This window comes from Coffea arabica, chromosome 2c, assembly GCF_036785885.1.
Source record: "Coffea arabica cultivar ET-39 chromosome 2c, Coffea Arabica ET-39 HiFi, whole genome shotgun sequence".
Taxonomy (NCBI): domain Eukaryota; kingdom Viridiplantae; phylum Streptophyta; class Magnoliopsida; order Gentianales; family Rubiaceae; genus Coffea; species Coffea arabica.
Genome location: NC_092312.1, coordinates 16199832 through 16225309, shown reverse-complemented (window position 1 = coordinate 16225309; position 25478 = coordinate 16199832). Strand labels below are relative to the sequence as shown.

The 25478-nt window shown below is 35.3% G+C and overlaps 2 protein-coding genes across 3 annotated transcripts; one reads left to right on the top strand and one right to left on the bottom strand.

The window, feature by feature from the left end:
* Positions 1 to 476: 476 nt before the first annotated feature.
* LOC113726285 (phosphatidylinositol/phosphatidylcholine transfer protein SFH8) lies at positions 477 to 6284 on the bottom strand. 2 transcript variants are annotated; one of them, XM_027249918.2, is made up of 15 exons: positions 6060 to 6284; positions 5797 to 5902; positions 4845 to 5148; positions 4396 to 4495; positions 4009 to 4275; positions 3826 to 3903; positions 3631 to 3732; positions 3475 to 3524; positions 3256 to 3355; positions 3007 to 3102; positions 2795 to 2908; positions 2426 to 2558; positions 1845 to 2248; positions 954 to 1028; positions 477 to 726 (listed from the first exon to the last, which is right to left on the bottom strand). In XM_027249918.2, the coding sequence occupies exons 2-15, from the start codon at positions 5828 to 5830 to the stop codon at positions 706 to 708; spliced, it is 1878 nt and encodes a 625-aa protein (XP_027105719.1). In that variant the 5' UTR covers positions 5831 to 5902; positions 6060 to 6284; the 3' UTR covers positions 477 to 705. The 2 variants fall into 2 exon arrangements, with proteins under 2 accessions (XP_027105719.1, XP_027105718.1); XM_027249917.2 differs by having other exon boundaries at positions 5797 to 5934; positions 6060 to 6283.
* A 15871-nt stretch (positions 6285 to 22155) lies between these two features.
* On the top strand, positions 22156 to 23600 carry LOC113726284 (bZIP transcription factor 44). Its single transcript, XM_027249916.2, has one exon. The coding sequence runs from the start codon at positions 22849 to 22851 to the stop codon at positions 23332 to 23334; it is 486 nt and encodes a 161-aa protein (XP_027105717.1). The 5' UTR covers positions 22156 to 22848; the 3' UTR covers positions 23335 to 23600.
* Positions 23601 to 25478: the final 1878 nt, after the last annotated feature.

Genomic DNA, 25478 nt, shown 5'->3' with positions numbered 1-25478 from the left:
ATTCCTGTTTAATAATTGCATATGCTTCCAGCGTAGACCTTTACGCATATATATATATATATCATTTTCATATGTTAGGAGGATTCTGCATATGCTTTTGTTTATGTAGCTATGGAAACACTAGTCTTGAAATTCACCCAACAGATGAGAAGAGAGGCGTGACGTCACACGTATGTAAGCTTCCAGTGCTCCTGGACAACCATTACTTTGCACCGGCCAGTGATTTTGGTCTGAACGGTTGACGTCCCATAAAGTAAACCAATTTTTAACAATATCTCAGGTCTTTCTATTTTCTAAATTTTTATTATTTTACAAAACCAAAAAAGCCCAAATTTACTTATAAGAACAGTCGACTTACATTATGAGTTTCATAGATGGGGTCATTCATGTACACACATTTTTTGACCAAAAAAAAAAGAAAAAGAAAATGTACACACATTTCAAAGGGGTAAAAGGAAACCAACACACTTGAAACATAAGAGAACATCTGGAACATGTATAAAACATTAAATAGGATCTCACAGCAAAAAGTGTACATTTTCTCAATTGAAACACCATTTCATATGAAATCACCGCCTCACAATGAAGGTGCTCATATGAAAACACAGCCTCACAATGAAGGTGCTCGTATGAAAACACACTCGCAGAAAAACAAACAGGTACCAGCCCAGCAACCTGAAGCCCATAATCATGGTTCACCATAGCTCACCAGCAAGACTTCTTTTTCTGCATGAAAAACAGGAAAACAGACAAACACCAAAAATCAGTAGTGAAACAAAAAAAAAAAAAAAAAACCATGCGATCACAACTCAAAAACACATAAAAATTGAAAGCATATACATCACAGAGTCTATGGGGAACCTATGCACTTCTATGTTTCTCAAGATTTCAAAGCCATAATCATATAAGCAAAATAGCGTCTAGAAAATACAGGGAAGATGTGATCAACTTGCCTGAAACTTGGCCTCCGCTTGACTGTCAATGTATGCAAGCAGCTCTTCTTGCCTCATCAAAGCTTCATGCAGAGCCTGGTTTATTGAACGAATGCAACTTATGAATGGAAAACCACAAGACGAAAACAAAAGAGTGAAAATACATAGCGGCTGCATATTCGAAGCTATTTCCAAGCATACGGTAATGTATGCTAAGAAGGCAAAGGAAATTGCACCCACAACTTTGAAGACAATACACGACAAGGATTTGCCAAAAACAAGAACTGTATTTAAAAGTCCTGAAGGGACAACATATATGAGTCTGAGCTGTGGCCTTGACGTGCAACAAAAAGGTAATATCAGGGTATGATTATTATTATTTATGAATGGCAATTAACGAGAAGACGGATTTCCAAATAAATAAATAAAAATCAACAACAACAGGCATCTCACAACTATTCCACAATCATGAGTTCATTACAAGTAATTTTCCTCTTATGACTTAGTTGGCCCAAATTGGCCTTTCTTTCAATAGTAGATATAGAAGAATCACCCCCAGAAGAGTCGCAACCTTCCAATCATAAATAGTGCAAGCATTAGACTGCCAATTGTTTGTCACAGAAGCATTGGAGCTGATTATTCATATCATTCCCACAATTTACGACAGCAACAAAGACCCAATAAAGTTGTATTTATGGAAGCAACATTGGCAATCAAAGTTGAGACATAAAATTAGTCGTTTGGCATGCATAATTCAGGGACTGGAAGTAGAAGCATGAAATTATGGCACAAAGGCTATTTGGATTGGATAAAAAAAAAATTTGTATGATTGAATGGGTACATCCATACAATTTGAACATCAAGTGAGTTATGTAGCATCTCGGTATAGTAACATAAAAACCATATAGATACCTTTTTAGTTGCAATTAACTCTGCCTCTAGGGCATCTACTCGACAAACAGCAGCATTAAGCAATTCTTCTTTTTCATAAGGCATCTCAGTTGGCTTTGCTTGAAGTGTGCTGACTTTTTCCTCCAGCTCACCCAATCTTTTAACAACAGAAGATAGGAGCTCGGCCTCTGTGAATGCAGGAGTTGGCGAAGGGGGTCTAAAATCCTCCTTGGAAATGTCACCCGGGGAAAATTCTTGAAATGTTTGAGTTTGTTTAAATGTAGAATCAGGAAGTTTCTTAGTTGCACGGGCTGTTACTGAACGCAAAAGCATGAAGAGGGTCATAAAGAAAGCCATAAGAGCCGCTATAATGCGGGCACGGAGTCCTTCTGGCATCTTTGGAGTTTCAGGAGGAGGGAGCAGCCCTAAATTAAAAACAGTGAGATAGAGAATGATGATAAAAGGACAGCAATATCAGAATAAATTTACACAAGATCAAAGACAGACGCATGGAAAATATTCAAGTAGCAATATATGGATCAATACACAACATATATGCAGCCAAATGGAAAAAATTAACTAGGTACAAATCATGTATAAACCTTGGGAAGCATATGGCTTCTGAACAGGTGCTTGCTTCTTCCATCCAAAGTCAACAGCCTTATCTACCATGGGAACATATTCATCATATCCTGAGAGATTATGGACATAGCTTGATGTTCCAATACACTTGGCCTGTTTCAGGAACATGGCGTGAACAGAAAAGTGTTATGATTAAACATAGACAACAAATGTGATCAATGAGTTTTAATTTGATGCCAACCAACTTATTACATCCACCATAAATTTTGAGTGTCAAGTCAAATGCATGACCAATTTGTGGTGAAGAAAGTCATACGAGGATTTGCAATCACGTAGGTCCCAGATATTCCAACCTAATAGCGTAACATAACAACAAAATTACTACATACCTCTTCCCGAACAGGAGTCAGGCGCAGATGAGAATAACTCCTCGTAGCTTTGGGTGAAGCAATATCTTCAGCTTCAGATCCTGACTCTGCAGTAGATGTGTCACTGCCTCTAAGCTGGTTCAATAACAATATACACGCACAAAGTTACCCAAACCCACTATGACAAATAGGTTGCTGCCTCAACAAGTGCAAAATGGGTTTCAAGGGCATACCATTGAGTAGCGAGGCTTGGCATAAACCACCTTGCCCTCACTATTCAGAACTTTGACAACCTGCCTCGCACGCCGTGTTTCGCCACTAAGAACCATCTGCATCAGCAACAAACAAGACAATTCTCATTCATTGAGTAAGACAAATGAAGCAGAAGCACATAATGTAACATCAATTTACATCCCCACAACCACGTGTATCCACTTCACGTATGAGGAAATCGAAGAAAAGCTTAAAAAAACTAGCAAGACCTTAAGAATTTCCGGATTCTTCCATGGCCCTTTATCAGAGCGCATGCAGCCTCCAGCGTCAGCACAAGTGCAGCTGCCACCCAAGAATTCTGGTAACTCGCTGCACAAAACCAATATAGTTTTACATTAGTACCTCACTGTAATTTAGAAAATAGCATCTCTAAATATCTTCCCCCCCCCCCCAAAAAATCCGCTAAAAATGAATTCCACATCATTCACCTGGCATCTATTACTTCAAGTAACTTGTTCTGATACTTGGTTCCAAGAACCTATTGAGAATTCCAAGTTAAAAAGATAAAACCAGTATTAGCTAAAAGCTCAGCTTTGCAACACGGAAAACAACACCTCTGAACAGAACTAAGAAAACAAACATACATGTATCTTCGAAGTTGTCTTGGGATCTAGAAAGGATTTAACCGTATTCCAGAGCAACCTGAATCCACCACCCGCGTTGATGATGAACATTTGATGGAGAGTCTACAAAAATTCAACAGCACATGTATGTATATGAATTCCCAGGATAAAGCAAAAGGCTGATACAGGAATAGCTAATTAAGGCAAGAAAACTACTTCAGGATAATTGTCAGCATCAATCTTCTGCAACCGTAAGACGAGATCCCTTGCAGCCTTTGTAAAATTCTTTAAACCCTGATGTGATAATAATGAATAATAAGAGGTATTCACACCATGCCAGACAGTATTCAAAGCCACCTCAAACAATTAGTCGGATAAACTAAAGAGAAGCTAACATACAATGCCCTGAACATCCAAGATTGTTGTGCTTGAATCAATGTGCCTCTTTGCAGCAATTGTGCAAGCTGCAAACTTAATAGCAAAGCATTTCTCAAATTCTCGGACATGGTATTTTATGTAACGATCCATTGTTGTAACCTGCATAACTTTGTTAGGTTCCACTTTCCCTAACCTTTCAATGTATACAGGTCTTCCCTCCTTATCCACACCATGATAACCATGAGGGTAATAGTTCAAAACTTCATTCAGCTCTTCAAATTCAAAATCCTAATGAAAACATTGAACCCGAACATTAGAAATAATACTGAAGGAGAAAACGCAATAAAAACCACATTCCCGCTTACAAAAACATCTATAACCAGAATAGAAATTTATTGGGTTCTTTACCTCCATAATTGTGTCAGTACCAAAATCCTTCCTCCATTGAATCATATCAGCCCACATTTGCTTTGCTTTCTTGAAATCAAAATTCCTCGCTTTCAAGAATCTACATGGAATTTCTAGAGCCTTTAAGAAGTTGAAACACTGTGGGAAACAAGACTTTCATGCATGTACTAGATCAACCATGTAAAGGTACAAAGGCCTTAGATAATGTACAAAACAGTATGGCAGCTATAAAACAGTAACTAAAGATCCTGAGTAAACCCACCATAAGACCCCATAAGTACTGAGATCCCATCCATATGAAAACATAAGTAGGTCTTCACAATGCCATTTGCCCATACTGTCCCTAATAGATTATTCACTACAGCTGTAGTGGTTGCTCGTATTGACATAGTAGTTCTCCATGTAAAAATAAATAGAACCTAATTCAAAAATTGTAAAGGGATATTAACCTCAACATCATATGATAATCGTCAAATTTTTCTGGTAATAATTCATCCAAAAGCAGTGCCTGCCGGAATGCATCAACAGCTTGTAGCTCTGCCGCATCTCGAATATCCTCAATTGAGACAGAGCTGACTCTACCATCACTCTTTCTCCTACTGCTCTTCTTCTTCAAGGAATGCTTGAACTTTGACGATGCATTCAGAGCTTTCTTTTTCAAAGAACCAATTCTTGTCCTCCTCTCATCCTCAGAATTCTCAAAGTCAGATTTTCTCTCTCTTCTCTCATCATTTCCAGAGGAACCCTCAAAGCCTGTCATGTAGCAATAGCAAAAGCTGATATAACCATGCTAAAAGTCATACAAATAAAGCTCCACCCAACTTAGATTCCCTAATACTTGAGAAAAAAATAAAGCATTTCCATGCGAAAAATCTCATAAAAGTAATGCTCTACCCAACTTAGTTTCTCTAATATTTTAAATGACGCCACAGTGGATCAGAGAAAACCAAAAAAAAAGAATGTAACGAAGTATTCACAACGCCCGAAATTCAGATAAATTCAGATATAAGCGGGTGTGTAAAAGCGGGAAATGTGCAATTGGGCTAAAAGTCCCAAAGCTTTGACACCTTAGCATACCAAGACTTAGCCAGAAAATGCATGCTCTACAAACAGCAATCCATGATAATTTGTTCTCCTACTTCGGTTCTCTCTCTATCCTTTTTTTAACAACCACACCCCCCAAATTTCCTGTTGGTTGGGGATCAATGTAATGAAACTTAAAAGGGCAACTGATGATCAAGTGAAATCTCAAAACAAGAAGCTCAAACCATAGCTATCGGATGATAAAACCGCAGAAAGCAGTAAAAATCAAAAGCCAACTTAATCAGAGTCCAGAGACAAAACTGCGGCTCAAACCCTAAACAAAAAATGGAGAAGAAACAGTAGTACAATTCCACTTACAAGGTCTAGCAAATCTATCCAGTGGTCCCGACATCGGTGACGGAAATCGGGAGAATGAAGACGACCTCAGCTAAGCCAAGCCGAGCCGAGCCGAGTCTATCAATTTCTGTAGGTAATCAATTGGTCAATAACATCAACCTGCGTCGGCAATAGCAAAAATAAACAATCTAACATCGGAAAGATGGCAGCCAAAAGAACCCTTGGTTTAGGAGTAGGAGGAAAATTCCAACTGAAGAGAAGAGAAGAGAAGAGAGAGAAAGTACCTTGAAATTGTCGGCGCTGATCACGAGATCAATCCGAGGGTAATGAATGCATCAGACTGTAACGGAACCAAAAGATAGTAGTTGTACGTAAAGCAGAGGAAATAAAAGCGAAATTAAATAAATAAATACAACGAGATGATCTTCGGGGTAAAATATCGGCGGATTGATTGGCGGGATCAGGAGAGGGGCAGGAGGACGAGATGGGAAAAACCAAGGACTTTTTGGACTATTTTTAGGAAAAAAAACTAATTTTTGAAGAAGGAGCGTTAAAATAACTAGTTAAAATAAAATGGGGGCCAAGGTTAGCTGAGAGCTGTCATATTTTTTACTGCGTACTCTGTGGGATGACCGGGGTGTGGGACCTAGTGGCCCCAAACGGAGGGCAGAATGACACGTGGCGGGAAGAGGAATCTTGCCAGCCGGTAACAGCCAGCACCAGCAGCAGACCTGCCAGCGGGTCGGTAAACTGCATTCTTGCTTGGCTAGGGAAGAAAACTCGAAATTCGAGTTATCTAATACATGAAATTCGAAAGATCGTCTAATTTGATTGAGTTTTATACATACATATATTTTTTTTTTACTTTTTAGTATAAAATGTCTAGTTTACTCCTTATATAAAATGACTTTTAATTTTTTTAACTTGAATCAAGTTCGAATAGTAGATTATTTGAATTCGAATTCAATTCAATTTGATTATACTCTGATTAATCTTGGCCTTGTCAATAATCAGCATATATTACTATTCTTTTTCTTCAATAATGTAATACAACAACTGTCATTCTCCGAAAAAAGATAATTGGTAGCATCAAATAATTATAGAAAGCACTTTTCCAAAAAAATAAAAAATCAACTATAGGTTAAGTAGATTCTAAACCGTTTTAACTTTTTCTTGACTATTAAGAGCTCTAAAGATTAATGCAAAATAATAATTTAAAACTTCAAAAAATAAAAAAGTTTAAGTTATTTTTTAACCGCATTTTTGTTTCGCATGTATCACATTCCAAAAAAATGTTACAGTAATTTTTCCTAAAACCTCTTCGAAGAAATGTAATCTAAACAACCTCGCAGTTTTTTAACTTTTTATTGAAAAAGAAAAGAAGAAAATTTGCCCTTTAACAAAATTGGCGTCTGTTTGGACGTTTTCTTGATGGTGATCAAGTGATGATTTGATATATCCTGCCCTACAGATGTCGCCCCATTCTTCCAAAATAATGATAATTGAAATCAGAGATCGGGTCTTCTCATTTTCTTCTATAGAGGGAAAAGTTCAAAAAAAAAAAAAACAGAAAAAGAAATATTTGTTGGGGTCTAAACAATTACTATAGTTTAGCAGCGCTTAGCTTCTTATTCCCCCTCTTTCTTGTCACGGTGATAGCATTTTTATAACAGCAATTATTTATCCTGTTTAGCTAGCTTCTTATTCAGTTAATGATCACGTGGCCTCTTCCTTTTTCTTTTCCTGAGCGAAAAGTTCAACTTTGACTTCTTGCTTTTCCTCCTTTTTACACTTTTGTATTTTGACCCCTGCAATCGCGCCAGTTGCTGAAAAATGAATTCTACGATTTCAATAGTGCATAAATAAAATCCTTTATAAGAATTACAAAAATTATGATCACTGTCGGTTTTATGTGAATCAATGCTAACCAAGCAAATATGAAAAGAATAATAAATTTTCCCTGACTTGACTTCACTTTATTGTAAAATAAATTTTTTTAATATAAGTTTCTCCATATCCCACTAAATAATTGGGCTTTCCCCAAACAATTTGTGTGATTAAGCAAAACGGGGATGCACCAGATGACAGCAGGAGTCTACTTTTCTCGCGCGTGGCGCAACAAATGGTGATTATATCAAGCGCAGGCCCAAAATCGATTGTGCGGGCATTTTAAGGCGTATTTTAAACACTTAAATGGGCAACTTAATTAAAGGGTCAATATAATGTTATCACCGTCATTGGACAAAAAAATTTGCTACCTTGCCAAAATTAGTCCTTACTGATTTTAGAAGATATCATCAATGTATTAAGTTGTCTATTTGGAGTATACTGACCCGTTCAAACTTGCCCATTTATTTTGAATGAGTTTAAATGGGTATGCAGTCAAGCGCATTTAATTGGTGAGCAGTGGATCAACTCGACTCATCCATTTATACCAATTCAAAAATAACTATATATTTAAACTCAATTTTTGATTAAGTGTAAAGCAAATAAATTTGAATCTCTTACCAATCTAATAATAATAAAATGTCGTTATTTCTTGTCAAATAACATGTGAAAAAAAATTTTAACAAAAAAAAAAAACTCATAAATGGATAATTAAATATATCTATACTCATTTATTTAAAATGACATAATTGGATTGACTCAATTATTCCCGGTATCCAATAATAGCACGTTCAAACCCGTCAAATTCACCCATCTCCAAATTCACCCGTCTCGACACCTCTAGTTAGGAGTCGTCACATTATTCAAACCATGATTAGATGAATTTAGGTTAACTAGATGCAGCATTCAACTCATAACTTTCATCGACAATCTGATATATTGCCCCAAAGTTTGGATTACTCTCGTCATATATATTGACAGCAGGTGTCGTGATTAAGATTATGGTGAAAAAGACAACGACCTAATTCTTCCTCGCTGGCAAAAATCAAGAAACCATTTTCGAAGGTCAACTATACATTCGTCCATTAGAATTCAATTCAACAGAGAATCGAAGAATTGGCAGGACGGAGAACCAGACGATGGAGATCTTGACAATTTGTAGGAATGTGTAGATTGAACATGACACGTTTCACAAGCGCGACCAGAAGATAGGCGCTGTGAAAAGAACAAGGTGTTCCGAATACTTCCATCAATGGAATGAGTATTTAACTATTTTTCAACTGTGATTTTTTTTTCCTTAACATTCATTACACGGCGGGAGGGAGAAGAGGGGTTGGTCCCGGTGAATCATTGAGACCCATAGAACTAAACTACCATCAAACTAAACAAACGGGTGTTCAAGAGCACCCCTGAATGTAAAAGAAACTAGTATTTTGGCCTGTGCTATGCACGGGTTATATTTCAAATCAAAATAATTATTTTTTTTTGTCATCTCTATCATATTTTTGCAATCTTTTTTTTTAAACTTTACCTATCATAATAAAAATATAAAATTGAAAATTAATTACAATGATTGCAATTATTAGTATCTAAAAATGGAAATGAAAAACTGATAATATCTATAATATTCTCAAGTACTACAATCAATATATATATATATATATATATATATTTAACATTGCAAATACATATTTACATATGAAGGCAGCAATAAGAATACATAAAATAATTAATGATACCAAAACTTATCCTTAATATTTGGATTTTGCACTCTTATTCAAATCTAATGTCAAATTTGGGTCAGATATATACAAATTAAGTAGTATTTTAGGGTTGAATGTTCTATATCTTTCTCTTAAACTATAATGTTACTTTTTTAAAAAAATTTTTGGTAGAATTTGTGTTGTTATTATCATTATTTTTTTTTATCAAAAATGAATATTTCAAAAAAGAATTTCACGATAAAAGGCTAGTAGTACTTTGTTTTTTATTTAGTGATTTCATGAATGGTACCATTCTTGATTTTTTAAATCCACGACATTGTTTTCTTTTTGTTTTCTATTTTATTTTGCCATTTTGCTCGGGATTACTAAGTTAAAAGATAAAATATTATCATTTACTTTTTTACTTTTACTAAATTTGGCAATGTTTTCTTTTTATTTACCCTCCCACTAATAAATTTCAAACCAAATTCCAATATAAGCAGAACCACTACTTTTTTAAATTATAAAGGCATGGAAGCCATTTCTTACTTAAGAAAATGTTATTTGCCCTCCATTTTTTATTATTTGTAATTCCACCATTTGTTTTATCATATAGTCTAATCAATGAAAATTTTATGATCAAAATGATTATTGAAGTGTGAATAACAAAAATGGAGTGTAAATAATCTTACTTATTTAAATTAATAAGAAAGCATGAAAGGATGTTACAATTGTTATTTCTTCTTATGGTCTTATAGAAGTTTTAATTATTGTAGAATCATAAATAAAGTAAGGCAATCAGAAACGTGATGGGTTGAAGTTTAAATAGGATAACATGCACATTAACCAACAACTTCAAATGTGAAAAGTAGATGTGGAAGTTGAGAGAAATATATTTTATAAATTAAATTAAATGTGAAATGCTAGAAAAATGGAATTGGTAATGAGAAGATACGTGGAGGTTTGTTGCTAAAAATCCCTTCTCAAATTTATATAGATATAGATTATACATGTTACGGGGATAAGTGATGGAAGGTAAGATTCGAATTTTTGACCAATTCCGCAGGCACACATAAGGCATTTATGGTGGCGATTGGCGAACAGCACATATGTTTCATCTGTGACATATATGGAGTTTTCCGTTCTGTTCCGTGACTTCTGTCTTCTTGCCATCGGACGGTCACTTTTTTGAAGTATAAACCAAACAAATGGATTAAACTTTCACCAATGAACAATGAGTTGCGATCTATATTGCAGCTGGCCAAGTCTAACTACCATCCCCTGGCAATCAAAACTCTTTTTTTTTTTTTGGTTGGCCCTTTTTGTCGGCTGGCTAGTCCTCTTTCTTGGAAAAAGACTAGAGGGTTAACAAGTTGATGATTAATCCGACGGCGTGTTATAGAAAGTGAAATCGGAGAAGAGAGGGAAAAGATGAGAGAGCAACCGAAGGGACCCCAGCTATTGAGAGAGAGCTGGCATTGAAGACTTCCCACCCCGGCACGCTTTGTTTCTTTAATTTGCTATTCTTTTTGGTCAGCCATAAACATTAAAAACAAATACTACTGCTATTAGCACCTACACCCACACCACCCTACCAGGCTGCCTCCTTTGACGTTTTTCCTCTAATATATATAATATTACTAGTAAAAAACAAAAAAATGAATAAATAAAATGGCTCCTTTTTACGTTCTCTCTTCAAGGATCCCCTGAGCTTTCACATGATTACGAACACAAGAGTAAATTCCATGTTTTAATCGCAGTTACCCGGATAGAAGACCTCTCCGGGATGTTTAAACCTATACTTCTAATTTTCAAGTAAAAAAATCTTAGGCAGTAGCATTGGTATAAATAATTTTCAAGTATTTACCCCCAGGGGAAACCAAGTTCTTTCTGGGCCTATCAAAGAGTTTGAAATGAAACCAAGGTTCACTTTTAATAATCACTTTTTGAATACTCAGCACTGTTGGTAATAGCTTTTTTGACTATTTCCTCCTCTCCGATAGATAAATAGAAGATCTTGAATTCAATATCTCGTACTTACAATCGTTTTCACTTCAAGAAATGAAAATGATAAAGTTCGCTAATTTCATGTTAAATATGATCTAAATAATGCTGTTCAGGACTTTTATTTGTCCAATTAGTGCTATTTTATAGGTCAAGGGCTTAATTGGGTAAGCAAATTTCAGCCAAGTTTGATTACTGAATTTTTGAGGAAATTGAAGAGTATAAAGAAGAGTTCCACACCATGTGGCTAGAATTTGTCAGCAATTAGGGACCGTCATCATGATATATAGTTCCCTATAAAGAACAATGAAATGATCGAAGCACCAACAACAATATACTGTTGCATAATCTTTTTGGCATTAGCTGTTAGTACAAGATTTTCAATAACGCGGATTTCCTTGGCAGGTTCAAACAGGGAATTAATGTAGTACAAGGTTTTGCCAGGTCACTTTTAGCTGCATCAATTCGGATGATTTGGGCTCGAATACTTGATCCCTGTAGTGCCAACGGCCCGTTAAGTGGGAGCCTAATAGTCAAACTGGCATGATAGTCGGCGCAGGTGTCCTCCTAGCGAACCAGCGACGTGCATAAGCAAGTCTGCAGGCTCATCTGGTGGGCTTGGCCCATTAAGAAAAGAAGCCCGTAGGTTGTTCTTTATTGGGTACGTACCCACCTATGGCTGCGATTACTAAGATATCTATCCTACAATCCTAAATTTGACACTCGAATTCGAGCAAGTTTTAATATGCTCATTGAGCAACTTGTGGAGCATAGCCGTATACCATAAGTTATTCAATAACCAATTAAAATTTATCAACTAGATGAAGAAGAGTCTAGTTTGCGAAATAATATTAATGTAAGTGAGAGTTTCATTTATTGTAACTCACTTTTGCCTCCCTCTTATCTCTCTCTTTCTAACTGTATAATCTTTGATCACTTACCCATGACTACTCTGTAATTTTTCCTTTTCCCCATCTGCTCTTCTCTCCCATGGCACTACAAAATGCAGATCCCCGCTTCCTCCATCCCCTTCAGTTTCTTCCATCTCCTCTCTTGTAGTCAATCCACCACATCTCCTTCTCGACTTTTCCTCAATTATTTAAGCCCTTCTCCTCTTCCCCGCTCCCCCTCCTCCTTTCATTTATTATTTTTCTTTAGTCTAATCTCATGTCGCATAAAAAGAAATATCGTTGCAATTAGGAAAGAAAGTAAAAAAGTGATTAACAAAATTACAAATAGTAAGTTGACATACGCTGAGTTTTTTTTTTTTTTTTGCCAGCAACGATACATTGTATAACCTACTCTGTCATAATCTAGGGGGAGAAGGAGCCTAAGGAGGCTTGTGTCAGGGACTAGTGAGTATACAAATCGAACTAGACCAAGGGAGTGCTATGACGCTACCCTTAGATTTTTTTTGCTGCAGGTGAAGTTTGAACCGTCACCTACAGCCCAAGGAGGAACTGTGGCCACTGAGCTTAGCTCAGCGGTTGTCTCTCGAGTCATTTAGTTGACAAATTTTAATTAGTTATTGAATAACTCACCAGTGAACCCACAATTTTCTCAAATACTATGGTAAAGTTTGCCACCTGGCTTAATAGAACCGCTATTGTATACAAATGCCAGTGGGACCAATGGGATGTCGAGATTCATGTTTATCGCGTACTAAGAGAATGTATGGACAATTTCGGTTTTAGATCTTGCAAGTGTTCCATGAGTTTAATTAGCTCAATTATGTTATTCTTTTTAATTTTTTTGGGTAGGGGAGGGTGGAATACAAGACATGGAGAAGCAAAATAGGGAAATTATTACTATTCTCCTTAATTTTGAACAAAAACATATAAAACTAATTAAGTCCAACAGTAAAACTTGGATTTTTAAACGGAGCAATTAAACATACACATCTTAAAAATTAGCATACATTTCGTCGAACAAAACTTGATTTTCTTTTTTTTTTAATATATATATATATATATATGTAAAAAAAAAAAAAAAAAATTGTACGTCCACATTTTCAGTGATGTCGGTTCAATCTCGGTCAATTTCAAAACAATATTAATAATGTAAAGTAGAATTCTACCGACCAAAAAAACATGAGGCTAAGGAAGATCGAATGATGCGGCGTTTGTCTGTAGAATTCAGAGTTCAAGTCTGGAAGCTGTAAGCTGTAAACATGTACTTATGCATGTTTGGTTGTACCTAAAAATTTTTTTTGAAGGTAGACGTTTCACATGGAAATCCATGCATGGGCACTGGAGTGGTTTTAGTTAGCATTCCCTATTCCCTGAGCGGAGACAACAGACCAACCAATGCAGTTTGTAATTTGTATTTTACTTCGCCACGAAGGCAACTTGTTTTGCCGATGGATGGAGACGTGTCGACGCTTTAGCATGTTCTACAGTAGATTTGCACCAAAATGTAGCTGGGCCGAAGAGTGACCCACTCATAGTAAAGATGTCTACGGTCTTGCATCCCTGATGGTGATATATGATCATTCATCATGGTCCTCATGGTTATGCTGTGAATGCCCTTTTGCCTTTAGGAGTAGTTTATGCTAGCTACTCCCCATCTCCTTTTCCTTTTCCTCGGAATATTCCATCATTAAAAGTTAAACCCTGAAATATGCTTCTTTTTACTTCATGTTTAGACTCTTAGACCCAAAATCTTTCCTCGTTCGGATTGATTGCTATGCTGTGGAGTTTTTATACAAAAAAAAAAATGTGCTGCAGCGAACTTGATGTATTTGAGATAAAAAGAGGTGATTGATAAATGTATTTATGAAAAATATAAAAAATTTTTGAAAAAAAAAACAAGCAGAAAGTCAGGCAAATATTGAACTTATTAGTTGTATATTTTTCTGAAATTATGTGGACTCCATTTGGATTAATTATTATTTTTAGGGTATTTTTGAAAAATTTTACTGTAATAGTGTATATGAAAAAAAATTTATATTTGAAATATCTGATATATTGTATGGATAAGATGTTTTTTAAATTATTGTGTATTACTGTAGCATTGTATTTAAAAAACTTGTTTTTGAAAAAAAAAATAGCCGAGGCGTGTTTAACCAATAAAAACAGGCCACATCCAGATAGCGCATGACTAATGAAGACAAGGATGTTAATACGAATGAGTAATCCTTGTTAAGGAACAACTCAACAAAGCCGGGCTGTACTTTGTATTATTGTTCCAATATAATATACATCCGGCAGGCAATAATGTAGCGCCCATTTTGCGTGATAAGTAACTCGGAAAGTAGGTCCCAACGTACATGATCTGAAGATTACCCACCACTACCACTACATATGCCTTAACTTGATAGGTTATCTAAAGTTGTCTCTCCCTTTTTCTGAAAAGAGAGATAAAGTGTCCTTGACCCTCAATAAAGCAAACCTAAGTGAATAAGATAGTAGCGTGTATGTATGGTCTAATTACTGATACAAACTCACGAACGGCCACTTGGCTCACGCATGGAATCCACAGAAGACAATGACCATAAAATGCCTCTCAACCAACTGTGTATAATTATATGTCGATCGCATAGGCATAGTAGCCGATACATAATCTACATTGTAATAAGAGAATCAATCATTGCGACAATCTGACTGATCCTGCCTAGTACAATAGGCTGGCTTCGACGGGTGAAGTTATGACGAAACAAAACAAATTGATCGGTGTTTGGAGAAGTAACATCGGGCAATCCCCGTTGCGAGATCAAACACCAACAATGACTTTTGATTAGGGAAAATAACTAAAAGTTCCTTTTAAGGTTTGTAGCGTTTTGTACTTTACTTCCTATGCCACTTTATTCCCATATTTGAATTGGCAGTCAAAGCTTTCAACTATGCAATTAGTAACTGCGGTGATGGTTAACAGGGAAAGTACAATGGTATTCTTGGTAAAATAATGGATAGATAAATAGTCAACGGATTTGAGTCGAGCAATATTTTTTTCCAAAAATATTCTTCTTATAGGGAAAAAGTCCGCTCTTGCTCATATGTTTTGCAAAGAAAAATAAGATAATCGTATGGTTGACGATTCTAGAAAAGAAAATTTTCAAATTACTTTATCTAAAAGATTAAAAAAAAAAAGACATTAAATTATCGTACAAATCATTACCTTATAATTTGAACATCCAAGAAATTTCCTTCCGAGATTCTTCGATATCTATGATCTTTTTAAGCGTGCTATTTTACTACGTCCACAGGTTTCTTGACTTGGTTCTTTTAAATGTTGTGATGGATAACATCTTGCTGGAAAGCAAGGAAACGAATTTGAAGACTCTAATGACCGATGAAATTATAACAAAAATATTTTTGGGTTAAAGAGGAAACTTTTTTTTATATAAATAATAGATGGGGGCATTTTTATAAAAAAAAATTTAACAATTTAAATGGGAGGTAGTTTCATCTAGTTGAAACAATGGGAGGTAATTTCATCTAGTTCAATGTTTCAATGAATCACTTGCTAAGGTGGACTAACAAAGAGGATAAAGTGCCAAGAAGATAAATGTTACGGGACAAAATACAAAATACTGCAAACCTTAGGGGGATTTTTAGTGATTTTCGCTTTTAATTATTAGCTCAATCTGTTCGTTAGTAGTATTCTTTACCCTTGAAACTCGAACGAACAGTGCCCAACTTACTGCAGATTTTTTTTTGTATGGCTAATGTACAAAATATCAGTAACATTTAAATTTAGTTTCAGATAAAACGTCATTAATCCCTAGTGATAGGAATTTTTCGCCTGGAAAAGACAAAAGTAAACAGTCGGACGATAAGGTGCATGGACGATGGATGAAGTTAGATGTGGAAATTTGTAACCTTTAAGAAAGAGGTCAAGTAAAGACGGAACTCTAAAGACTTTCGGTCTGATTGGACGATCAAGTCTGCTATGCTAAGCGAGGGCTCTCATAAATGTCTACGGGACATTGGGGCCCGGAAGGATCATTACATATCTTTTGATAGACCCAAATCGATAAACCTGTCTTTTTTCCTGTTTTTTCTTCTCATCTTTGTTCGTATCTTTTCTTTACCAACTATCAATTCCAACATTTAAACTACACTCGGATGTGAAATTCATTTAAACTAAACTCGATGCTAGGAAGACTCTGAGAGTCTTCCCTAATACTTGAAAAAATTCAATAAAGTGATATAGAGGCAAAGGAACTTTTTCTCTCCTGCTACTCCAAACAAGAGGGCTGCTGATCCTGTACAATACATGACGTTAAATGCAACTGTCAACATAAACAAGGAGAGGCTATGCTTCCGACTATAAGACAAAACATACCCTCATATCCAAAGCCCTACATGTAAGGGTGTTATTGAACCAAGTAATCCGATTCGAATTCATATGCTATTTGGTCAATAATAAGTCGACTCGATCTCGCTTTGATTGATTTTAAACTATTCGTTTGAGTTCTTCGAGTCAAGTTTGAATTCCAAATTCTTGTACTCTTGAAAGTCCGACAAGCAACTTTTTAAAATATGTATTTATTATTATGAAATATCAATTATATTATTTATTTAAAATTATATGTAAATATTAATTTGTATTAGGTGAACTAGATTAGATTCAAATAGGTTTGATTGAGCTTAATTAGAATCGAATAGGTTAGACTCAACTCGATCTTAATCAGACTCGATTAGATTTAATTAAACTTGAGATCGAGTTCGAGTTTGAGTTCAAGTAAGATAAACTAAAGTCAAATTCGAGTCTAAAAGTTCGACTAGTTCTAACTCGAGTTCAGTTATTTTATTTGCCACTCGAACTCGACTCAATTCGAATATACTCCCACTTGTGCGGCTATCAATACTAACCAAAGTACCAAACTACTACTGAGGATGAATTGGTTTTCAGAGCACCAAAGAGGATGAATTGGAACAGCCATTATTCTGCAAAGACCAATAACATTTAGCAGACCATGAAGGGGGGTTTTTTTTAATTACATCCAAATACTTATAAAAAAAGTAACGCTATGATTTGTCAATGATTGATTTATAAAATAGTAACGGTATAAAGGGTTGGTTTCTCATTACATCCAATTCGGTTTGCCTTTCAAACGCAGGCTTGGGTTTTGTGACTTAGTGACCTTTCCTGTAATCGGAGAACTGAAAAACCCGCAAAAAGCAAAAAATATCAAACTCCGAATCTTCCCAACCCCGGGGCAGTAAGCTTTTATTGTCGACGCCGTCTGTACAAACAAATCCTGACATGACCACCACCGGTAACATCCGGGTTCCGTCAGGGAGCACCTAAGATCTCCGAGCACGAACTCTCATGCGGAATCTTGTCGTCTGCACACAATTATTAGGGATTACCCCAACAACTCACAGGTACAAAATACCCGATGCTGTGTGGTTTAAAGTCATTTCGGACCACAAATAAGAACTGCTGGAATGATCAGAGCAGCCCCTCATTCGATATGCCGTTTTCAGAGTCCAATGCGAATTAATGCTGCCTACCCACACCTCAATAATATCTATCGCTTTGTCAAAGCCCCCAGCAGATCCCGATTGGGGTCAGTAAGATCCGGTTTGGATGGTTATTTTTTACAATTTTTGTAAATATATATATATATATATATATATTGTAACTAAATTGATATATATATGAAGTAAAAAAATAATTAAAAAATATATATACAAAAAACATATAAAAAAAAAAAATTTGTCAAAAAATGGATTTTCAAAACAATTTTGCAATCAGCAGGTGACTGAGGGTTGTTTAATACTTTTGCTACACCTGCTATAAATGGTGCCTTTTTCTCGAAAACCCTACATCATTGCTCTTCTTGTTAAAAGTTTTTCATTAGAAAAATCATATAAATAGTCCTCTATATATTGAATTTGTACTTTTTATGTCCCTCAAATATAAAACACATGTTAAGTTTGTATATCTTGCGTTACTCATATATAAAATAATGATTTCTTGTTCCTCATAAATGATAAAAAGCACATTGTTAGTCCATCTACTCATTCTCCTTGTATCCTTGTTTAAAAAAATCACATACAACTCATATCTCGGAAACTTTAGGAATAAAAATTGAAAGATTATATAGAAAAAGGCAAAAAGTTTCTCACATTTCTTTTTTCTTCATCCTATTTCTTTAATCAAGAATGCGGCAGTAGCCATAGCTCTCTAGTCTCTACGACCACACTAGTGGTGACACCATTGATCGCCACAACTTTTAGTCACAAAACTTCATGAAAATTCAACTCCCCGCTCAAATTTTTTGAGTAAAATCTGATTTTAATGTTAGTTTTTGCAAAAAAAAAAAAGAAAGTGGGTGAAAAATAATAAAAAAGCAACAAGTAGAATTTGACACAACTGATAGAAAAAAATTAACATAAAAAATACACTGGTATTTTTTCTATTAGCTATATGATTTTTTAGCACAAAACTAAATCAAAACCAGGCTCTACCTGCCAGTGTTTTTTCTATCTTTCACCTACATTCGTTCATTTTTTACAAAATTAGTATTGAAATTAGATTGTACACGAAAAAATTGAGGGCTATCGAGTTGAAATTTTATGAACCAAAAAAAGGTGGTAGCCAACAATCACACCATAAGCACGATGACTAGAGGGAGTCATGCCATTGCCATATTATTGGCTAGAAGAATCAGACAAAAAGAAATAAATGTGAAGAACATTTTTCTTTTTCTTTTTTCTTTTCTTTTTGTGATCTTTCGATTTTGTCTTTAAAAGTTATGAAGCATAAGCTACATGTGATTCTTTCCCAACAAGAATATTAATAAAAATGAGCCGAGGGACTAAAAAAATTATATTTTTTGTTTGCGAGAGACGAAAATCATCATTTCATATGTAAGAGATATAAAAGATACCAAAAAAAATTATCATTTCATATGTGAGGAGTGTAAAAGGCACAAAATCCATATGCGAAGAATTATTTGTATGATTTTCCTTTTTTCATTTAGAAGACACGCTTTGTTCCATGATTCCATCTGTGGAACAAAGAAGTAGAGTTGGGAGATGCAAAGTTAAAAGTAGACTTACATGATGCCTAAAGGTAGATTTTTGTTCTTTTTTATCATAATATCATAAGTACCAAATACAAAGGTAAATTTTCGCGCTTTTAGATGAGGCAACAGGAATTTTCATTGTTAATTATAAGTGGCAGATACAAAGCAGGGCATGGCGGCATCCGGTACATAAAAACAGGCATTAGATCTTGTTGTTAAAGTTTTCATTGCATATGTGGATTGATGCTTCCTACAATTGATGAACCAAACAGGCTCAAATTGAATATAATGGATATGATTAACAATGGAAAAATGGCCGATTTTATACGTAAATTTTTTTACTGGTTTCAATTTAGTCCATAACTATTATTCTTGGCCAATTTGATACTTGAACTTATTTGAAGTTTTAATTAAGGACCTCTGCAAAGTGACACCACTACCTAAATTTGATCTAAATCTTAATTGACTAACTAAATAGGGTGTTATGAGAATGTCATTCACGAGGCTGTAATATAAGAAATAAATCGTGTAAAAAATCATCAGATAAAACTTTTAAATTGTATAAAAAATCACCAAATAAAAAATATTTAAAGTTTAATCTTGTGATTTTTTTTATACGATTTACCTGACTTATTACAACCCTGTGAGTGATATTTCCAAAATACCATCATCGTTTAATTGGTTAATTATGAGTCAGATCGGTTTTAGGTGGTGACGCCATCATGAAAGTTCCAAATTGGAACTGCAAAATAAGTTCACATATCAAATTGGTTAAGAATAAAATTTAGGAAATAAATCAGTACTAGTGAAAATTTTAGGGAAGAAATTGGTCATTTTTTGGATTAAAAATTGACCACAAATGTGATTGTAGGATAAAATTTGTTGTGATTTTATACGTTACTTTGTTAATGCCACATATTTGCTATCTTAAAGTCCATATTTTATTGTAGTACTATTTGCATTGTACAATATATATAATTGGCACAAGTTATTGCAGAAGTCCCAGGCCCCTCCCTCTGGAACACAGAAGTGGAGTAGTGCAGAGTGTATTTTTTTTTTTTAATTTTTTTTGGCTAAAGAGTAGTGCAGAGTTGAAAGCATAGGACTTAAATGGTATGTAAAAGTAAGAGCAGATAATAATATGATTAGGAAAATTATCGTGCTTTTGGATCACAGTAGCATACTGTCCAGTCTTATGTAATAAGGCAATAGGTATTACACGTCGGATGATTTAGTGCTAAAGGAATCATTAATAAAGCACAAAATTATGTACTCATAGGCTTTCAAAAGTTAAAAACTAACCAATGTTGAGCTCTATGGTTAAAAAATAAGGAATCAGATTCACGTTGGGTGGATCCAAGGATATCTGATATGTTTTCCTCCATTTAAAGACAGGATTAAAGACTGAGTGAGTGAGTTATTATATTTGCCTCTTTCCAAAAGAAAGGTATGTCAACCAATGAGTTAAAATTAGAATTCTTCGTCTCCTAAACGTATTACTAATGACAATAATGATACAACTCACTTCCTACACGCTTTGCTACTGACATAATGATACAAGTTGACTCGATAAGAACGGGGTAATTTTTTATCAAAGGTCATATATTCGAATTTTGTGAGAGGCTGTATATTCGATCAATTATAATTCCGAGAGCATACCTCCTGATTCATAATTGTGATAAAAGCCGAACCAACTCAAATTTTTAATTACTATTAAAAAAAAAAAGAGATGTCTCTAGTGGCCCTAACATAATTGTGAATTAAGTACTATAAAAATTAATATAAAACTTAATTCAAAAATTTTGAACCCCTAACATTTTTTCATATATAAATTTAAAATTTCATTTTATAAAGATAAGAAAATAGGCTAAAATTTATCATAAATTGGTAATGCTAAAAAATGAGCAAGTTAACAAACTAAGAAAAAAATAAAATAATAAGATAAAACCAACAAATAATAATAATAATACTAATAATAATAAGTGTGTTTGGATTGTAAGTTATTTGAAATATTTTTACTGTAGCACTTTTTGTGATGTGATGTATGTGAGATAAAAAGGTAATTGGGAAGATAAAAAGGTGTATTGGAAATTGTAATGGTGATGTCAGCAAATATATTTGGCCAAATAATTGGCTGTCCAAACACACTAAATGTTAACATCATGACAAAATGAAAAATTTGAAAAAAAAAAGGTAGGGGAAAAGAAGAGACTTGGGGGGAAGAGAATTTTAAATGGGTTAATTGGATTTGATGGGTTACCCAATAATACCCATTTATTAAATGGGTATTATTGGGTAACCCATTTATATCCATATACAAAAATTTAAGATACCCATACCCATCTATTCATGGACGGATATGGGTAAATCTAGTTAAGTGGATTGATTTGCCACCTCTACTAGTGGGTATAAGCGTGGAAAACTCAAGGATGATCTTGGCTAGCTTGAAAAGGAAACTGTGCGCACCAGCCCACCATACAAATCAACATCATCGTCACGGCCTCAAAATTTGTCCAAGTTTTTCTCCTTTAACGGTTTCCAATTGATTTCAGTTTCTACCTGCCCATTATTAAAAAAAAATCGGTTTCTGGGTGATGATTTTAACTTTTTAACCTTGTCAGATATTGCTCGCCAGCTGGATGTGGAGGTCTCTGCTCCCCCGCCCCACATGTCCCATCATCCTCTCCCAGCGCCCACTTCCTTCTCACAGGTAAGATTCCAAACTTCTTTTTTATTCCACTTCTCTCTCTCTCTCTCTCTCCCATTTTTAATTCTGCAAACTTTTTTTTTTTTAATTTAAAAAACTGCAGCTGTGTACCAGTTCTTGATTCTATATAATCCCCTTAACAAGCGCATTGTAACCTCCCCTTTCTCCTCCCTTTCCTCTTTGCCTTGGCTTAACACCCTTTAGCTAGCGTCACTTCTCTCTGCCCATTAGTTTCAACGTATAGGTTAATTTCTGGGTCAATAAGTCCGACACCCATTTCAAGATTTTGTCCATCCGGGTAGTGGGTTTCTTTCTTGAGTTGCCACTTGCCAGCTGCGGCGGCCAGCTTCACCGTTGTTCTCTAGCATCATCCCCCTGTTTTTTCTTCAAAACAAGCTTAATGCTCAATCTTTTGTTCTTGATCTTTGAAATTCATGTCTGCAATTCTCAGTGAACTCTTCCTTTCCGGGTGTATGATAAATTCCACATACAGGCGCAGGACCCATTTAGTTCAATCCTTCTCAGTTGTCTTCCTCTACTGGTTCTACTACATTTCATGATTTTTGACTTCTTTTCCCAATAGCTAGAGTTATACATCTGTATCAATATTTCTTTTTCTTCTTTAAATATAACTATATAAATATCTGGGTGTGTTTTCTGGTGAACAATAGCTATCTGGGTCCTGCTAGATTTTAGTCATCCCTCATTAATAATCTGCTAATCGAGCTTTTGTATAATTAAAAAAAAAAAAAAAAAAAAGGAAGAAGAATTTTGTGGAAAAAATTACATGCATGGCTTCCTCTAGTGGCAGTGGGACATCTTCAGGGTCATCTGGGTTTCAGAACTCAGGCTCTGAGGAAGATCTTCAGCACTTGATGGATCAGAGAAAAAGAAAGAGAATGATCTCGAATCGCGAATCCGCAAGGCGGTCGCGAATGAGGAAACAGAAGCATTTAGACGACCTGATGGCCCAAGTTGCTCAGCTCAGAAAGGAAAATAACCAAATCATCACGAGCATGAACGTTACCACCCAGCAGTATCTGAATGTTGAGGCTGAAAATTCTGTCCTCAGGGCTCAGGTGGCTGAGCTCAGCCACAGATTGCAGTCCCTCAACGAGATCATCGAATTCTTGAATGTCTGTACTGGTGGTTTGGCTGCCGAGGGTTCTTATGGGTTTGGTGAAACTGCGGATGGATTCTTGAACAATTCTTGGAATCATCTCTATCTGAACCAGCAGCAGCCTCTTATGCCCTCAGCAAACATGCTCCACTACTGAGCGAGCGTGCACTGGCTGACCTCCCAATTGAAAGACTTTTTTTGGCGTCTAGAGGGGATTAAATTAATATGGATCCAGTCTTAATTAGACTTCCAACTATCAGCAATTACTAGGAATAAAGCATAGAGGGATTTGGTTATGGTTATAGTTACTTATATCTTTTCAGGTGTGGCTCAGGAACCTTGTCCAGTGTAATTAGCAATTACTCTCTCTTGTCTGTAAACTAGTGATGCTTTTCCCTTCCAATCTAGTTTGGTTTTGTCCAACTTTTATTTGTGTTTTATTCACAATAATATTTTTGCAGTTCTAATCCAAGAGAAATGGGCGTTAGTCCAGTATAATTGATCCTCTTGCCTACCAATTCACCTTTGTATAGCAAGTAAACTGATTATTGTTGGAAGCGGCACTCGAATAGAGATGAACTGGTACTGAGAATAGAGATGAACTGGGAAACGGCACTACCGGGTGAGACATTATGGGTTTGAGTGACAAATATCAGGAGTAGATTTATTTCCTTGAATGGTTTGGACAGTGACAATCCACCAATCTTATGAGGCTGCTTGTTTCATTATGGTGTTGATCCTCGGAGCCTCGAATCAAGTGGAGTTAGAAAAGATGGCTTCAATTTGATGATCTTGTCCGCCTTGGGGCCATGAAGTTCTGAAATCTCTCTTGGTCAGCAGCCGTTTCATGTCGATATGAGAGACTTATCCTACTTTTTACCAAAGGGAAAAAGATTTTTCCGACCAGGAAAGGGGAACGTGCTTGACAATTTTCAGAAATTTGGAGAAAGCATCTTGAACGCAAATTCAATGTACTTGCACCAACTTCTGTATTATTGAACCATAACATCAAGAATCTTTTTGGATTGTGATTTTTTTTCCAGTAAAACTTGTGCGTTTTTCGTAAATACATTTCTCAATCAATTTTTGACATTCCAAAAGATCTCTTAGAATGTAATGATGACGCAGCAGCAGCAGCAAAAGTTTCTACATAATCTTCATCCAAGAAAAACACGAACAGGGATGGAGTGCAACTTTCTGAGAGCTCGTTCGAATCACTCACTCCGTCCCACCACTTTGATAGTCTTGTTTTCCTTTTTCGTCTGTCCCAAATTGTAGTCCACTTTCCCATTAAGAAATGTAGTAATCTTTCAAATTGTCTAAAATACCCTTATTAAATATCTTGTTATTAATACATTGTTATTAAAAACTAACCTATTACATTGAATACATTGAGCTTTTCCAATACCAACCCATTAGTTGTAGCTGATATTAATTGGCACTCTTCGTGATTAGCATAAAGGTATTTTAGGAAATTATTAATCTAAATTTATGTTTCCAATCAAATTAATTACACTTTCTTAATCTGTGTGAAAAAAAAAACCAAGACTAACAAAACGGGACGGAGGGAGTACTATTTTTGAAAATTCATGTAAAAAAAATGCGCCATAACAATTTGATAAACGTGAGATAAAGAAATAATTGAGGAGTACGTTCATAAAAAACGTAATATATTTTAAAAAAAAAAAAAATAAGGCAATCCAAAGAAATGTGACTATTGATGTAGATACTGCACACTTGGCAACCCAATGAATTACCAGCCACACCAACGGAACAAAGAAATATGAAACGAGCGGCCAAAATGAAACGACGTATGCCTACAAACCGCATATGGTCAAATTTGGAACGGGGTAAGCAACGAGCGCTGCAAGTTGCACGTGCAGGGAACAACGAACGTGTTCGAATAACAAATTATCTACACAAAAATATTTTACAGCAATTTTTTTTTAAAAAAAATTATTTTAAATAATCTCCTGTCCAAACACACTCAATTATTATATTATTAATTATTAGCAGTACAAGTACAGATGCAAGGTGTATTCACGATTACATATAGAGTGGTGTGCTCAAATCTGAATACATAGATCTCTTGTTAGCTTTTAGCTGAAATTTATTCACAGGAGGGTTTTGGTGGAGGGGACGTGATTGATTGGCTGTTTCGGGAAATTTATTCTCGTGTACGACGTAAAATAAAATAATCCCAGATCAAATACCACATTAGTCCCCGTGATCATCCCAAATCTTCTTAGGTTTAGTGGTGCGGAAGGTCAAGATTCGAACCTTGTCTCCCACAAAATTTGT